The following is an 18,973-nucleotide window of genomic DNA, read 5'->3' as shown; positions in this document are numbered from 1 at the left end:
TGTTCACATATTTTTTTTCTTTGGCTCTAGTCAATCTGTTTCATATAAACAGGTTATGGGTTAATCAAATATGGGGGTAAAAGATTTGGGGGATTGCCTCTCTACCTCTTTTTCTTCTGAACTTCCCCCTACTCTTTTCACTTTCCCAGTTTCCTGGCTTCACTTTTCTGGTTCCCCAATCCATAAAGACTGAAGGTTTTCCTATGCCTGCCTCCACCTTGTGCTGTGTGAACTGTATTCAATCCTGGGCTACAAGGCCAAGGAGATGGAATTTATTTTTATAGCTCCCCTTTCCCCAACCTACACAGTAGCATGAACTGCCCCCACCACCCCTAGAGTCTATGCTTTGTTCACTCTCCAGTATCTTTAGGTAGTTGCCTTTTGTGTAACATTTAGGTTTTATAGTTATTTTTTTTTTAAGATTTTATTTATTTGTCAGAGAGAGGGCACAAGCAATGGGAGCAGCAGGCAGAGGGAAGATGCAGGTTCCCCGCTGAGCAAGGAGCCCGATGCGGGACTCGATCCCAGACCCTGGGATAATGACCTGAGCCGAAGGCAGACGCTCAACCTACTGAGCCATCCCTATTTTCTACAGGGATTATTATCCAGTAAAATCTTAGTCCTTCATAGCCAGAAGCAGAAGTTAATTCATTCTTAAAAGTTTAAAAACTGAATCACAGACTCTATATGGAAAAAAAAAAAATCTCATTAATGAAGGTAACTTTAAATGATGCTCACAAACTGTTTTCAAGTAAGAACACTCATCAGATTTACTTGGATAAGAAATAATTAGGACATCAATACATGTGTCCTAAGAATCTACTATGTGCTTATTACTGTGTTAAGGTAAGATACAGAATGGTCTTCATGAGATAATATAACAGGAAGAACTACAGAAACTATAACTCAAAAGGTGAATAATGGAAGGCTGGGGGCAAGGCAAAATAAAGCAACACTGTAACTAACATTATCATAACAGAGCCAAATGGATTAGATACAAAATAGAGCATGATGTAGTAAGTTATGAACAGTTCAGCAAAGAGCAAGAGCTTCTGAAGGAATTAGTATGAACACTAAGAATCCCTTAGCCTACTGCATACACTATGGCTCCCCAGCCAATGACTTTCTAGAAACCCTGAGAAACATATGCTTATTCTTCTACAGGCAGCATCCATCTAAAGTCACTCATACAAGTGTCTTTCTTCCCTGGAAGAGAAGCAGGAGCAATCATGTACCACCATGTTCTTCCAGTTCTACCAGTTACCTAATTACTCCTCCCCTCCTACCACCTAAGACTCAACAGCTAACATGGCAATTTGGAGTATGTATGTATGTATGTACATATTTGAATATCAAAATTTCTAGGATTTCTAATGGACTTGAAGGCTGATCTTCTTAGCAAATTAAAAGCTACTGCTTCAGTCTTATACACTTGTATATGCTTATTTATACTATTTAGATTGTCTTGTTCCAAAAGGAATTTAAAGTAGGAAATTAAGAATATAATCTTGCAAGGTAAAAAACCCAGAAACCTTAAATAGATATAAAGTTAAGCAAAGCATGGGGCGCCTGGGTGGCTCAGTCAGTTGAGCATCAGATTCTTGATTTTGGCTCAGGTCCTGATCTCAGGGTCATGGGATGGAGCCCCACATGGGGCTCCATCCTTGACAGGGAGTCTGCTAGATTCTCTCTCTCCCTCTCCCTCTGTCCCAGCCCCCACCTGAGCTCTCTCTCTAAAATAAATAAATAAATCTTTAAAAAAAATTAAGCAAAGCAAAATATAGGTAGAAAGATGGAGTGGTTCTTTTTACAAATTTGTAAAACCCCTTTTTATAGAGATTCAGTCTTTGTTTTGCTTTAAATAGTGTTTCCTTCAGTTTTGCAGAATCAAAAATAGTAGGGTCTGAATTATAAATTGTTCTATTTGAAGATGTGCATATTTTCAATATTCACATGGTAGATAAAAGCTAGTATTACTAAGCATACTCTAACAACAGGAAAAGTCTTTCTTAAAAAGTACAAGACATAGAGGCAGCACTGTATTCATACATCCTCACTCATAGGCACATTGTATCGGTTCAAATAATACAAAATGTTTCTAATATGACATATGTATAGACACCCAGGTTAAGGACAGAAATGCTTATAACTGACAGCTAATTAAATAGCTGTTACTGAGTCTTATAAGACTGAAAATGCTTTTAATATAAAATATAAGGTTAATGTGTTCTTTAAAACATGACATATTTTAAATAAAATATGTAGCATATTTTACAATAAGCACCTAACTATATTTTGCTAACTTTCTCAGGTCCTAGTAACTCCACTGTAAACAAATCTGTGCCAATATATAATCAGCTAGAAATTCACGTCCAAAAGCATTAGTTCCCAAAAGCTTCCAAAGAACCCTATTTTAACACATCTTATCAACAATGTGGTCCACAAGTATTCTATCCAATATGACAGACCCAGCCACATGTGGCCATTTATATTTAGAGATAAATTAGCTAAAATTAAATACAATTAAAAATCTGTTCCTCAGTTCCTCAACTAATCACACAAAGTGCTCAATAGTCACATGTGGCTAGTGGCTACCATAATAGCAGAAATTTAGAGCATTTCCATGACTATAAAACTTCTCTTGGACAGTGCTGGTCTGGAGGCTCAGCTCAGGAGAGAGAGTAAGGCCCCCAGAAGACTTAAAGATTTTGACAATTAGCTAAAAATCTAGAATGTCTTTCTTCTCTAATATTTATTTATTGAGTTTCCAAATTCAGAGCAATGAATTAGTATATATTTTATAGTAACCTAAATTCTGTAGCAACACTCTGACTTTATTAGTATTCTTTCTAAGGAATATTATAGAGAATTAAGAACAGGAAATTCAGATCCCATTATTAAAAGATCATGTCTTTGGGGCGCCTGAGTGGCTCCGTCGATTAGGTGTCCAACTCTTGGTTTCGGCTCAGGTCATGATCTCAGGGTCATAGGGTTGAGCCCTGTGTTGGGCTCCACGCTCAGCACGGAGTCTACTTGTTTCTGCCCCTCCCCTCACTCACACACTCTCTCTCAAATAAATAAATAAAATCTTTAAAAAAATAAAAACAAATAAAAGATAATGTCTTTGATATAACTGTAGTCACAGCAAGGATATGAACATTTATATAATAAATGTAGTTATCCATTAAAACTCATGTTTTTATTTTTTATTCATTTATTTATTATTTTTAGATTTTACTTATTTATTTGACAGAGAGAGACACAGTGAGACAGGGAACACAAGCAGGGGGACTGGGAGAGGGAGAATCAGGCTTCCCGCCGAGCAGGGAGCCCCATGTGGGGCTCGATCCCAGTACCCTGAGATCATGACCTGAGCCAAAGGCAGACGCTTAACAACTGAGCCACCCAGGTGCCCCAAAATTCATGTTTTTAAAAAGATACAAAATATAGTACATGAAAACTTTGTATTATGATATAGTCATAGGACCCAACAGTATCCTTTTACACAGAAATCTATCAAATGTCTAGGTGAGCCACATAATAATTACCAAATATCAGATAAGTTACCTGCCTAATACTGTGTTGTTCTCTTTAGGAGTAGAAAAAGATAAAATCAATAAGAGCTTTGGAAACACAAAAAGGAGGTATAGGAAACAATTCTGTAGCAGACAGAAGGTTCAGTTCAAAGGTTTTCAATTATTTTAATAAATATTTGCCATTATCTTCTGAATGTAGTAGTGCCTGCTAAGGTTTGTAAGCCAATATTTAAAATGTCTCATTTACTGTGTAGTAATTACACACTGGGCCAGATTTAAACAAGGCAACCCACACATTTTTCATTGCCAAAATATGTCAAGGTTAAAAAAAGATGCTGCACTTTTTCTGCCAAAAATCTGAATAACATAAAATATGTTTATCATTTCAAAGCTTAAAATTAATATATAAACAAGGTAATTAGGCAGACAAAAAGCTGACAGCAAAAATTTTGTTAGATTTCTGATGAATAATTTTCAAAATAATATTATTTGTGTATTTTATACAAAGAGAATGAAAAACTTTATATTTTAAAATTAAAAGAAACAGACTTTCCCTCCAAAGGTGACTTACTGAATCATTCCGACCAAAAAAGGTATATATTGCATACAAGTAGTAATCAAATAGCTGAGACATGAAATGGATAACATCAAAGGCAATCGGCTTAAGAATGTTCATCATCTGCATATATTTACCTGAAAAGAAAAAAAAATCAAAATCAGAAAAAAATTAAAATCTGTTAGTCTATCATTATAAGAGACAATCAAATTGCACACCCAGAGCAGGTGAGTTTTATGCTATATAAATGACACCTCAATCTATTAAAAAAAAAAAAAACTTTACCAAAATATATATTTTTAATGAACTATTACATTCCTCAGTCCCTAGCCATGTTTCAAGTACTCACTAATCATTTGTGGCTAGTGGCTACTATATTGGACACCACAGATACAGAACAGGTACATCATCTTGGAAAGTACTGCTGGACAGCACTGATATACATACTACTTACAAAAAAGTTTTTATATCATTATATTTTACTGTCTGTCAAATATTCATGGGATATCTATACTCTTCTACAAATGACACTGCACAAACACACAACACAGTTCCACATTCTTGGAGATTCCATTTAAAATAATTTCCTCAAAAATGTTTAGGTATAATAAAACAAAAGACAATGTACTTGAGAAAAAGCATTTTTTATACCCCATAAGCTTATATACACATAGCAAAAGTAAAAAGGCAAGAAGAAAAAGGATACATGGAAGGTTTCCCCTGAATTCTAGCCCTGTAAAATCTTGTGTCAGAGGCCAAGGACATTTCTTTATCACTACATCACTCAAGAGCTCAATACTCTCAAAGTGCCAAGAAAATGTCCTCCTCATTCCTTCCTTTGGGAGATGCCAATATGACATTCTCTTTTCTCTAAACATATGATGCAGTTAGGGGAAAAAAATTTAAAAACCAAAATTTCTGCATTTATAAACTTGTTAATGTATTTGAAGGGTGCATGGGAGATGGGCTGAATCAAGTAACAAATAATAACAAATCCCTAATTGTGTTTCTGTTTTATGGGGAATAACAGGGAAAAGAGCGCATCCATAAAAAATGCTCTTCTGCAGAAGATGTTAAAACAGGCCATTTGCCTAATTTCCAAACGAGCAAATAATTCAGGTGCTCGCTCTACTTAATGTAACTGTTATAAATTTTAAATTGGTACTACTGAAAACACCATGACTCAAGAGAAACACATTAACTGCAATAGAAAAAAATGACAAATTTACTCTAATGGAAATGTCTACTATCGAAACCATCTATTATTTAAGAACTCCATACAGCTGTCTTAATTTATATGAGCGATGATTCTAAATAATACTCAGATAGTCAGGAAGAGAAATACACACACCAAAAAGTAGAAACCATTCAACTCAGATTCTATTCTTACTCTTATTTACAAGTCTATTGTTTCAGAATCATCTTTTATAATTCTTTCACACAGACATTTTTTAAAAATCACAAATGAAAAATATTTGAAAATTATGCTCCTAGAACATTCTGGATCACTATGCAGATATTTATCAACTACAAACATGCAGTTTTCAAACTGCAACTATTTACACATAAAATAATGTGACACCGTGGGAAAAAAAGGAAAAATACTATGATACGTTATTTTAACTTGTAAAAGAAAAAAAGAGAGCTAATAAGTAAAATGAGGTAGAATGCAAGTATCTGGGTTGATACATATCCAGAACACAGAGCTCCTCTCCATTACTAATAATAAATTAGCCATCGTTCATATAATTAATCTTAAGAATATATAAATGAAAAAATAGGTAAAAGCTATTTTAAATGTTGCATTCAAAAGAGAAACTAGATAAAAACCCACTACTCTAAAAAAATTTTTAAACATATTTATATTCATTTATTCATTTAATATTCAACAAAGACTCTTTGAAGGCTTACTATGTCCTTGGCTTTGTGTTAAGGCACAAGGAATTAGAGTCCCTGCTCTCATACCTTAAATGGTCACACAAGGAAGGCAGCCATTGATAAGCAGGCTGCTGGCATATTAAAATGTGTAAGAATAAGAACTCTGTCTTTCCAGCTCATGAGGGCACAGTAGGCATTTGGAGGCCTGAGGAGGCTTATGTACCTCCTCAGAATTACTGAATTAGAAGAATTTTACAGTGGATTAAGCCTGTATATATGAAGAGAAAGGAATGAGGAGGTAAAGGTGAATAGGTATGATCACCAGAAAATGAGGAATCTCAAAAAATTTCTAAACCAAGGGTTGGTAAACTTTTCTTGTAAAGAGTACATCGTTCAGGGCGCCTGGGTGGCTCAGTTGGTTGGGCGACTGCCTTCGGCTCGGGTCCTGGTCCTGGAGTCCCGGGATCGAGTCCCGCATTGGGCTCCCTGCTCGGCAGGGAGTCTGCTTCTCCCTCTCTCGCTCCCCCTCTTGTGCTCTCTCTCTCTCACTCTCTCTCTCAAATAAATAAATAAAATCTTTAAAAAAAAAAAAAAGTACATCGTTCAGGCAACTACGGCAACTACTCAGCTCTGCTGGTCTCCATTGCAACTACTCAGCTCTGCCTTTGTAGCACAAAAGCAGCCACAGACAACATATACACAAATGAGCATGGCTGTGTTCCAATAAAACTTTATTTTATAAAAACAGGTAGCCTAACTGATTGGACCTGCATGCTGTAGTGTCCCAGCCCCTGTCTGGATGACAGGTAAGAGATGGGAGCAGGGAGCAAAGATGACCATGAAGGAGGTGAAAGCTATTCTTGTAGGATTGTGACTGCTTAGACTCAGTGGGAAGAGCAAGAGGACAGGAACAAGAAACGGAGCTGAAAAAGGATGGATTAACTGAAGGTTCATGTACGGGATAAACTACCAGTCAGCAGGCCCTCCTCTACCACTATCGCTCAACAACATCAGAGTACAGGCTGCCAGGCTGTTCCCACAGACAAAAACAAAAGAAAACGAAAACTCTTGGGATTTCTCTCTAAAAGAAGGAAACAGGGGCTCCTGGGTGGCGCAGTCAGTTAAGCATCTGCCTTCAGCTCAGGTCATGATCCCGGGGTCCTGGGACTGAGCCCCACGTCGGGCTCCCCGCTCATTGCTTCTCCCTCTCCCCTTGCCCCTCCCCCTGCTCCTTCTCTCCCACTCACTCTCTCTCTCAAATCTTTTAAAAAAAAAATAATAGAAGGAAACAAAACAAAAATTGAGCAAACTTTAAAAAATAATAAATTAGGAAGATGAAGGCTTCTAGGGTAGCTGTTGGCACCACAGATTAAAATCTACCCAATTCTAGAAATTTGAGGATCTGTCCCCGTAAGGTAAAGACTGCTAATAAATCCACCCAGCCCTGCCCTGCTCTATACAAAGTTCCCAGTCAGGATTCCTACTGAGAAGGGGCAGTGAGAGGGTAGCTCTCATTACTCAGCAGGGGACACCCACAGCAGCTACCTAGGCCTTCTATTTTGGATATGAATAGGTCATCAAAAATCACCAGGCCCTGGAGGAAAACTCAGAGAGTAAAAGTAAAAAGAAAAGCTGATCCCAGAGAAAACAATTAATTCAAGCTAAACAAATATAATAATTATGTAAAATCCTATAGCAGAAAAATATGGGAGGGAAAAAGAGAATATGGAAGGGCTCTTAAAGATTTCAAAAGTGATTTTTAAAGTTAAAAATTGAAGAAAATAAATGAAAAAAGGAAGTCTTCCAGAAGGTACAGCAAAAAGACAAAAATATGGAAAACATTAGAGAAAATATGGGAGACAGGAAGGGGCCAATCTAAGGGACTAAACATTGGAGCAACAGGAAATCAAAGAAAAAAGAGGGTAGAGAAAATGGGGAGGTGGAAATCATCAAATAAATAGTAGTATTAGTCACAACTGAGGAGCACAAGAGCTTTCAGACTGAAAGGGTCACGAACTACCCAACACACTTAATGAAAAATAACTCACACCTGGACAGATCACTAGAGAATTCTGAAATCTCAAGGGAATAAATGCTAAAAGCTTTCAGAGAGAGAAGAAAGAAATTCATCTATGGTAAAATGAACAGAGAACACTAGAGGTTTCAACTTTCTAAGGAAAAATAATTTTTAATCTACAATTCTATACACAGCTAAATTGCCATTCAGTGAAAGGGCAGAATACATATTCAGACTGACAAGAATTCAAAACATTTACCCTCTCATCACCCTTTTCTGAGAAATTACAACTAGTAGAAAGGCAAACAGAAACAGACCAAGAAATTGCCTGCAGGCTGGTAGCAGGGAGACTGGGGGTAGGAGAATGCTGCTTTTCATCACGACCTCTTCTTTACTATTTACTGTGTTACGGTGAGAATACTACCTTAATAAAAATGTAGAAGCATGGCTCTGAAGTTAGCCGGCCTAGTTTAAAAAACACGCCCAGTGGATTAAGATGTGGTTCATTCAGATGCACTTCACCTTCCCTTTCTTCCCTTCTAGAGTGCCCTAGAGAGGAGAGGTGAAAGGAGTGGACACAGTGTGCTTTGAAAACACGGAGCAAAGTTATTTAATACCCAGACTGATGCCAGACTGGCCAGCACCCCAGAAGGGAGGACCTCAGGCCCCTTGCTAAGAGGGCTCTTGGCTTCATGTAAGAAGGACTACAGGAGCAAGCCATTTAGAGGAAGGGACAAACATTTATTAAGCATAGAAGTAAGAAAGCAACTACTTCATAGACAAGGTAGCAGTCCCTCCTCCCAGGTGAGGAAGAGGACCCCCCCCCTTTGACTCTAACAAAGGGTTTTATAAGTTTTATTTAAGTTAGCTAATGGTATAAGGAGGGGTTTACTCTTTAACTTTGGGTTTATCATTCACATCGGGCAGTTAGTTTTTCCATTATCTTAAGGTTATGGAATTACCAACAGGGAGCAATTTTAAGAATGTCCAGGCTGTATGGCTTTTACTGCCAGAGTGGGTCTTACGGTTTTCCGTGAGTATGATCTTATGATTCTTCATGACCTACTGACTTTTAGGTTAAGGTTCAGCCTAAAACCAAAATGACTTTACTTTGGTTAACTTGTCTTCCAAGCCTCCCTTCCCTCCTGTCTCAAGATAACTGACAAAAGCATCTCTTCCCAAATGATCATCTGCGAGAAGTTCTTATTCTTGCTTCTAACCTATCCTGTAACCTCTCTGAACTTCGTCTAGGTAGAAGAATTAACTTTCCCAATTTCCTCTACTGGTTGTGAAGCATGAAAAGAGCCTCCTGGCTCTAGGATCAGACAATCTGGGTTCTACCAGTTAGCAGCTGTGTGACATTAAGGCAAGTTATTTATGTCTGGGCTTTAATGATTCATACATAAAAAGGGTACTGTGAAGAATTCATGAGAAAATACATGTAGAGTGTTTACATAGCCTATAAGGAACAAGAACTCTTAGCTACTGCTGTTATTTTAAAATAATTATAGTTATGATGAATGCAATAAGGGAGAATTATAGAGTGCTATGTAAAAGAAACCTAACCTGATGAGGAAAAGCTTCAAAAGGAAAGCGCTGTTTAAACTATTATCCTAAAATCTGGACCAGGAGTCCAGTACACTCATGGGGAGAAGCCACAGGAAACCAACCAAAGAACAGCATGGAGGAGAACTAGAACCAAGAGGAACAGTGGGTCTGCCTTACCCAGCTCATCAGCAGGGGGCACAGAGAGCCATGCCATCATGGTGTCCCGGGGAAATTCAATTTGTGAGCCCCACTCCTATGCAGAGGAGTAAATACCAGGGTACAGAGAAGGCGCTGAAAGTGTGTGTTCCTCAACTATGGATCAGGACAAGAGAGGAAGAAAATGTGTTTCTCCAATAGTTGAGATGTTAAAAACTAAGGTTTGTCAGTCCCGTACATTGGGCACCTGTGAAAGTGAACAAGTGCTTGGCTGTATGCTCTATATGCTGCAAAGGTGACTCCAACTCCAAATGTTTTCATCTGTAGGAGCTGACAACCTGATGGGGAAGAGCAAGAACAGAATCCAAGCTGGAAGGATGTTCATTATTTTTATCACAGTACAGTAAGTTGAGACATCATCAGTGGATATAAATAGCACATAAAAGTGAACTAGAAATGCTATAAATGAGGCATAAAGGAAAGGAAGGAAAAGTCAGTTCAGCTCAAACAATTTAGAAAAACGCATTGAACAATGTAAGTGAGGACCAGAGTAAAAAATTAGTAAGCTAAGTCCTTAGCTTTTATTCCATTCTTTGAGAGCTTTTAATCGATTATTTTATTCTATTATTCTATCACTGTATTGTTATTTATTTTTATTATTGTTTGTATATTCTTAGCCCCACCCCCAAATCTCCAATATCATTTTCTTGTACATTGTACTGAAGGATGACACTTGGATCATTCTCTCAAAATATCATGTTGTATATACAGCTACCAGCTCAGAAAGTGTTTTAAAACTGTTTAAAATATTTCATATAAATGACAAAAGTATTTTTAGAGAAATAGATATATTGGAATGTAATCTAAACAATGATAAATTTTTTCCTTAAACATTGCATATGAAAATATTAAGTTTCTTAAAAGATAACTTTATTCTGGTTTCATGTTAAATCTGGATGCATGATGTGCTGGTGTGTTATTTTTTCAGCTGCTAATGTAATAATTTTATCCTACGGTCTGTAGTTTTTACAAGCATGGATTTTGGCAACCTATCTTCTGCCCCTCTCAGACCTATCATACCTGCTCAAGTGAGAGCTGCCTCCAGGAGAGAGAACTTTGAATAGCAAGGCTATTTCAGTGATGAGACACATTCCTTAAAATTTCTCTGCCTCTGTCTGCAAGAAATTGTCAGGCTGACAGAATTTTCTCTTTACACAAGCAAGGATTCTGATTAGTTCTCTGCACTTGTGAACGGCTCCCTGGGCCTTTCTAACAGATTTAGGCACCACCTGGGGCTGGGAAGCCCGATTAACACTTTTTTGTTTAATCTCCTAATTACCTGCCAAATAAATACTACTTGAAGAGGACATTTTAAATATGCCTTTAGTGTTCTAAAATGTGCCTCCCAACTATTGAATAATTAGTTCCTTCATCTTCCCAGGCACCCAAAATTAATCAATCTTAGTTACACAACTGTACTTCTGGCTTTGTAAGAAGAGACATTACCTTTGCCAGTTTATTATCTTCAAGCACCTCTATGCAATAACAGGGGATAGAATAGCATTTAGTGGTTGGAGACGCCTTAGTGAGTGGTTCTCTTAAAGCTCTATTTTATGAATATGTACAAACTGAAGATAAAGACATCCCAGGGAGAGAAAGTGGTAGGCATAAAAGTCTACTGGAGGGAATAATGGAAGCACCTAATCCCAGCTCTAAATGGGAAGATGGGAGAGTTAAAAGCATAGTAGGCATTGTTTCCTAATTGCAATTCTAGTAAAAGATCTGGTGGTGGTGAAGGCTGAAATTAAAATGGTTAGATTCTCTTCACTGAGTAAGGTTTTATTCAGGCTGTTCTGCTTTATAGGGCTGACACACCAAAGGCCCCTAAAAATGCAACTTTTCCCAGTTGCTTAAATCCACTATTAGAAAACAATGTCCACTATGTCAATGAGTAATCCTTAGATAAGAATTTGTTGTTACTGACTTCTGAATTTAGCACCAATAGCACATTTCTATCGTTATTCGATCCCCTTCTTACATAATGAGAAGAGCAGAATGCATTGTTTCATTTCCTTATGTCTACCAAGAATTGAAGATTTGCATTTGTTGTCTGCATTTAACTGAATGAAACGTGATTTCCCCCTCCTCAATTTTGTGTTAGCCTTATTTTTTATTTGATTCTACTAAATATATGTCTTTTAGAGTAAAAGCAACATGATGACCTCTAGCTCTTTTTGAACTAGGTGAAGTAAAAAATATAAACCACCACTTCCATGGGGTTGATTGTACTATTTTCCCCAATTATCTCCACCCACTCCCCTTCCCTGTAAGAAGATTATGCATCCTTGTCCAATGCCCTGAACTTGTAGTGCCCTCCTGGGGCAGAAGCATACTTCTCTCTCCAATAGTTAAGCCTGACTTGCCATGGCCAGGGACTTATGGCGGAGGAAGTCAGGGTGCCACATCAGAGCGGAAGCCTTAAGAGTCATTACATGGTTCAGCTCTTGCTCTTTTCCCCATGTTCCAAACTGGTGCTATTTTTTCAGCCTGCATCTCAGAATGACACATGGAACAGAAGAAGTAAGGTGATCAGGAGCCAATATGCATCATGTAAACTTTTGTGGTTGAAAGTCACTCATCGGGGGGCCTGGGTGGCTCAGTTGGTTAAGCAACTACCTTCAGCTCAGGTCATGATCCCAGGGTCCTGGGATCAAGTCCTGCATGGGGCTCCCTGCTCCTCCCTCTCCCTCTGCCTGCCACTCCCCACTGCTTGTGCTCTCTCTCTCTGTCAAATACATAAATAAAATCTTTAAAAAAAAAAAAAAAGCCACTCATGTGTTACAGTGGTTTGTTCCTTCAACCTAACCAGGCAAAAGATGAATTCATTAAACATGTCAAGCAGCATGTTCAGAAACCAAAAACTACATTGAGTCCAAAAGGCTGAGGAGGATGACCAGAATTTTGGAATATTTATCAGTGAGAACCGCATGAGGAAAATGAGCACACTCACCCTGAAGAATGAACTGGGGGAGCATAAGGGAAGAAGGACAGTATAACTACCACCCACACCTGAAAAGTCATCACAGGGAAGAGTAGGAGAAAAAAGTATAGATTTACTCTTTTTGCTTTTAAAGGTGTAACTGAGACCAACAGAATTACAGAGAAAAAGAAATTCTGGTTTATCATAAGGAGGAGATTTCTACCAATTAAATCAGTCTAATAGTAGAATGAGTAGTCTTACAAAATAATAATGTATCCACGGACTGCGAGACATGAAACAAAGGCTAGCTGGCCACTACAACTTGGGAGCAGTAGATAAAGAAATCCTAGTTTTACAGGCATTTATAGCAGGTGAGCTCTCAGAACCCTTCCAGTTTCCATTCTATAAATTCCACAGAGTAACTAGAAAAGCTAATTTCCCTGGCAATGATCAGCCAAAAAACACTTTTTAGAATCTGTCATTTTTCTGTGTGTCATGAAAATATATACTTTTCCTTTTCCTGCCAACTCATTACTTCTTTTCCACCATTTTTCCTAAAGAAAGTGGGACTTCTAAGAAACATTTTTGTCTGCTTTACCCTATTCATTAACAAAATTTAGAAATTATCTTCAAGAACACAGACCATTTTATCAGAGCCAAGAGTAATCAAACTAGAGAGCAGGACATTATCATCTCCATATAAACAGAATATGGGGATTTTTTTTTTTTTATAGAACACATTACAATTCCTGACTGGTATAGATGACTTAATTAATTTGAGAAGATATCTCTATAACTTATTTGTCAAATGTACAGACTTGTGAGATACAAAGGTTAAGATGGCATATAAAATGCTGAAATACTGACATTAAAAATTCCACATCATCTTCAAACCTAAGTATTTTAAATGGCATTTCTTCATGTTATTTGCCTTCTACAAAATCATCAATAAAGGTCTTATCTGTAATAAGAACAACTCTTCCTATGGTGTGAACATTCAGCTTATAGAACTCTTGTGTCTGAAAATACCAGAGAATCACTATTCACTCTGCCTATTTGACAGGAAGATTGTGAAGATCAATGAAACAATTAAGCACAAAATATTGTGTAAATGTAAAACGGGTACTATCATCATCCTACATATACCTCCAACTCACATAGAGAACTTTTCATTACATTTCAATTAATTGAAATATTTTAGAAAAAGTAGAAGACACAAATACTAAGTAGTTAACCAAAAAAGAAAAACTAACATTGTTAGTATTATACTATTTGAACAATTATGATGAGAAAGCACTGACATATGACAATATTAAAACCTTCCTTATGGTGGGCACTGCAGTGTACAATGAAAACCCCAATAAAGTAACAAAAGTAGACTAATTTAACTAATAGTGTTTTTTTTTTTAAAAGGTGGCTACTTACCAACAAGTCTTATTACATTCAATGTTGTATTTGTTAAGATGGGTGCATTCACTTTATTTAGACTATAATCTGACTTCTTCCTGCTTTTTAGAGTTTCTCTAGAAACGCTTAATATGGAAAAACAAAACAGAGTTGCAATTAGGGTTGTCAACTAGTAAATCAGTAAGTTATTCCAATTAGGATCTATCTTTCATTCACTAATTAGTTACTGAAACTGTTACCGTGTGTCAGGTGGGGATATAGAAATGATCCTCCTGTCCTTATAGAGCTTACAGCCCAGAGGGGAAGAGAAATTCTTAAGTAAAGAAATAAAGTACCATACTGTATTTCTTTGATTCTAAGACATTCATTAGCAACCATTAAAAGAAGCTATGTCACTTAAAAAAAAATAAAAAACAAAAAACATGTTCCAGGGAAATTATATATCAAATGTACCAAGTATCCTGATTTCAGACTTATAAATATGAAAAAATACCCTCCTTAGAATCTAAATCTAATATCTAAAGTATAGGGGAAGATGATAAGAGTCTGGGGTTGGGGACGACACCAGGTTCAAAGAAAAAATCGAAGTTATATGGTAAGTACACAAAAAAAGGGGACAATATGTAATAAGGTCAGAGGTAGGAGAAGTGAGTGTGCTCAGAGAAGCACAAAGAATTCACATGGAGAATGAGTGGGTTGAGGGAAAAGTGACACGAAAAGAGGTAAAGAAAGGCCAGATCACTGAAGGCAATCAAATCTAAAGAGTATGAACCTAACCCTGAATGCAAATTTTAACCAGGAAAATGACATGAACAAATTTTTATATAAGAAAAAAAAGAATCGAAATTTGTATCCAAGAGGGATTAGGAGGGGGCAAAACTAGAGACAGAAAGCCAAGGTAAGAGGGCTGAGCCAATAATCTGGCACAGAGAGGATTTTTGCATGAACCTGGATGGTAGCAGTGAAATACAAGAAATTTTGATAAATTCAAGAGATACTCTGAAGTTGGAATTGATACTAATTGACTGAATGCAGTTTGTAGTTTATATTATTCATAGTTCTTAGCGGTAAGTTAGGACAGTTTAGGAGGGTAACTGTCTGTATAACATTACCAAAAATGCAAATATATACACATATATTGGCAGACACTATCCTACACGTTCATTTCAATTAGAGCTTTTCTTTCAACCAAAATATACCCAAAACATCCAATGAAGAAGTCCAACAAAAACAGTTCTATTCTGTTCATAATGGACCATAGATGGATTTAAACATCACACATACATGAAAACCAATGGAAACAATTTTTCCTAGTTCATATATCTACAATCACATGAGCTGCTCATTTTTGAAGAGAGAGATTATATCAATCAGGGTTTCAAATTAATTAGGTACTAACTAGGTACTTTGGGGGCAAAATATACTTAAATCTATCATTAAAATTTAAGTATATTTATGGTCACTAAATGTCTGATACTTAGTCATGAAATTAACTCACTTGCATATAAGAATCAGGCCCATTTAACAGGGAGAAGGTGACAAAAAATTCTTATGTAATTATCATAGTTTTTGAAGAGGACAGTTTATCACAGAAATAAAAGAACAAAGGAACCTTAACAGAAGGCCCAAATAGTGAATGTAATTGACCCTGGAAAGATGAGTGGAGACTTTATGTATTTACTAGATTGAGGTAGGAATTCCACATGCAAGACAAATAACTACTTTCCTCCTTGAGGTTTTCTAACCTATGTGAAGCAGGAATTGCCTCTAAAGGCAGTACTGATTTTATAAATCAGAAGTTTGTTTTTCTGCAAAAACCACTGCTCTCTAAATTAAGAGCTCTTTGATTATGCCCAATATCAAAAAACTATATTTTCAACCTTTCAGCAATTTAAAACATATTGACTTGTCACATGACATCAAAAGCTACCGAAATATTTAATTTTTTTCCCCTAACATTTAAAGGAAATCCTTTATTTAAATGCATAACATAAAATGTGAAATACCATACAACCTAAGAACAATTACCTTTTCACAGGCGCATCACCTGTTTGCTCATCCACATAATCTCGTTTCAGTTCCTCAGGAACATCACTGTCACTGTCATACTCCTGATAGGCACTTTTTTCTTGTTCATCAGATTCATACTGAAGAAAACACAGTATATTCAACAATGAGTATTAAAAGCCAACATTTCTTGGAGTCTTTCAACACAATAAGAGTATCCAATTTTTAAGAAGTAGTTTAGGGAAGAAAGTTCTTAATAACTCATCTCTAATTTTGCCATCAAGAATATTAACTTTCCATTTTCTTCTTCTTCACCCATCTTAACCATCAAAAGAAAAAAAGGAAAATAAAATACATTTTATGCCTACAAAAGCTCCTAAATGTCTCCCCCAAAAATCAAATCTCCATATAAAGAAAACAAACAAACAAACACAAACATTATGCTAGGCCTTTAGGAGAGGAAAAGAGTGTACATTTGACCAAAAAATAACAACAACAAGAACAAAACCTCTTCTCTTCCTCCACGTGGTTTCATCATACTTACTTCCATTTTGCTAATTCACTATAAAGAGGCTGAGTATACAATTCTGGCACCGTGGAAATGTTAATTCAGTGTAATAAACTCTCACGACACACATGCTAATGTCCTAATTCATTATGATGAGATTTAATTCCAAGGGAGCCTTAGAAAATTATACTGAGCACTGAAGGACTACTGAGAGCAAGGATGAAAATGGCGGATTTCCTCCTGAGAGGAAGGGTGACTTCCTAACACTGTCATCGTCTTTATGGCAACATGGCCCCATGACAGCATGGGGGGACAGTGGAGTCCATGCACAGGAAAGAAAGCGGCACCACATTATCGCTTAATATTATAAATTAATATGATTAAATCATGGCTAACATTTCTTGTGTTAAGTGCTAAGTGCTTTCATAAATTTTCTCACTGAATCTTCAGAACAATTCTATAACAAAGTTTATCCCCATATGCCAGTTGAGATGAGTATGAAGACAACATGAAAAGAAGTTGGTCCCCTAATTCAAAAACCATTTTTTGAGAGCTTAAAGCAGTGTGATAGGTCATAGTAAGATGTGGACCCTGACTCTGGAAAGATTAGATCACACATTAATAACTACAAATGAGCATTCCAGGCATTCTCATCCACCTGTACACACTGTGATCCTAATAACCTTCAGAAAGGGGATCCACACACACCAGGCTCTCCTGGCTATAACAAAAAGCTTCACAATTCCACAGTACAAGAGATAATCATTTTTGAGGATTCTGTATTTTTGCAAATTTCCGTACTTGCTAAATTTTATTTGTAACCCCAAATTAATACTTTGTGACACTTTCACAGTCAATCATGGATATGTACAGAGTATGCAGAAACTTTTGAGTTATCCAACATGCACATTCCTAGCTGAGTGCAAACAAGGTGACGCTCTACCTTCTTGCTTCAGCTTTCCTACTTAAACACATGTCCTTTTCATAGTCTAGTGCCACATTTAAAAAAACATGTGTGGTTTTTGCTGGTGATTTCCCTGTTTAGAAAGGCCCCTAAGTGTAGGACTAAAGTTTTGTCTAGTGTTCCTAAGTGCAAGACTGTAATATGCCTTATGGCAAAAATACATGTATTAGATAAGCTTCATTTCAGGCAGGAATTCTAGTGCTGTTGGCTGTGGGTTCAATGTCCAATACTATATATTAACTTAGATGTCTTCAAGCAAAAATACACATAAAACAAGGTTATACACTGATCAGTTGATGAAAATGTTGTGATCAAAGGCTCACTGAAACCTAATCCTATATTTCACTTAGGAACAATAGTTCTGTATTTGCTAATTCAGTGTTCAGAGGGACTTTATAGAACACAACTGCCACGAATAATGAGAATCGAATGCTATGTGAGATTTAAATTAGCAAATTACCAGTACAGAGGGATATATTATTTCAAAAATACTGAAAAGACTTTTAATTCCTTCCAGTTTAGTGTACTTTAGAGAGGCAAAGTGTCACTAAGAATCACTAAATTGTAATTGTAAATATGGCTTATTATGAAATAATTTCTACTTCATGATAAAACATGACAACAATACACTTTCATGGCAATATTTTTAAAAATTATATCTTCACCAAACAAAAAAGAAAATGCCAAAACTAAAATACATACATAAATTCAACAGATTTTCATCAAATCTGAACAGTTTTCACTTCAGCTTCATCAAATCTAAAACAAAAACCATACAGGGTCCCCTGGAAATGATGAAGATCAGAAGGACCCATCCAAATTAAATACTATAAAAACACAGATAACTGTGAAGTAAACATTCACTCATTGTAAATACAGGAAAACTGAGGGTCACAGAGGTAAAATAAGTTGCCAAGGGCCACACAGTTAATAAATAATAAAGGTGATATTTATTCAACTGCCTTAAAATCCTTTCCATTAACTCACACAACCTAAGTTACATTATGTTTTTTGAGCTGCTCAAAGTGTTAAAACATTGTACTTCTAAATCCTAAAAACATCCCTATTGGGTAACCAGGTAAGATGTTACTCTCTCTCAGATAAACGGACATGGAATAAAATAATTCAGATGTCCAAGAGTGGAGTTGAGAACTAAGTGCAAATGATCTATTCCCTCATCCATCTATCCAACAAATCACAGAAATATGCAGTGAATAAACTATACTCCTATGTGATACAGTAATCTAGTAAGAACATACAGCAATCTAATAAGAGCACAAAGTAAACATAAGGGCAAAATGTATTTTTCAAAAGGACTTTTCAACAAAGCATGCTGCAAAGCCATTACTGTACAAGTGGTATCACAGGTATATAAGCATATAGGTAGGAAGGTGGGTGGTAAATGGATAAATAAAT

General features: G+C 36.5%; 1 protein-coding gene across 1 annotated transcript in view; it reads right to left on the bottom strand.

Moving 5' to 3' along the window:
• The window catches only part of VPS50 (VPS50 subunit of EARP/GARPII complex), a 132,808-nt gene that overhangs the window by 24,677 nt on the left and 89,158 nt on the right, over nucleotides 1-18,973 (bottom strand). Inside the window, exons 19-21 of the mRNA XM_021689524.1 lie at nucleotides 16,107-16,225; nucleotides 14,097-14,203; nucleotides 4,108-4,229 (exon numbers count right to left, since the gene is read on the bottom strand). Of these exons, the coding sequence (XP_021545199.1) occupies nucleotides 4,108-4,229; nucleotides 14,097-14,203; nucleotides 16,107-16,225 (348 nt within the window). The remainder of the gene's footprint in view (nucleotides 1-4,107; nucleotides 4,230-14,096; nucleotides 14,204-16,106; nucleotides 16,226-18,973) is intronic.

The sequence above is a fragment of the Neomonachus schauinslandi genome, chromosome 12, assembly GCF_002201575.2.
Source record: "Neomonachus schauinslandi chromosome 12, ASM220157v2, whole genome shotgun sequence".
In the NCBI taxonomy this organism is placed as follows: Eukaryota; Metazoa; Chordata; class Mammalia; order Carnivora; family Phocidae; genus Neomonachus; species Neomonachus schauinslandi.
The sequence above is the reverse complement of the archived record's forward strand: the minus strand, read 5'-3'. Positions and strand labels throughout refer to the sequence as shown.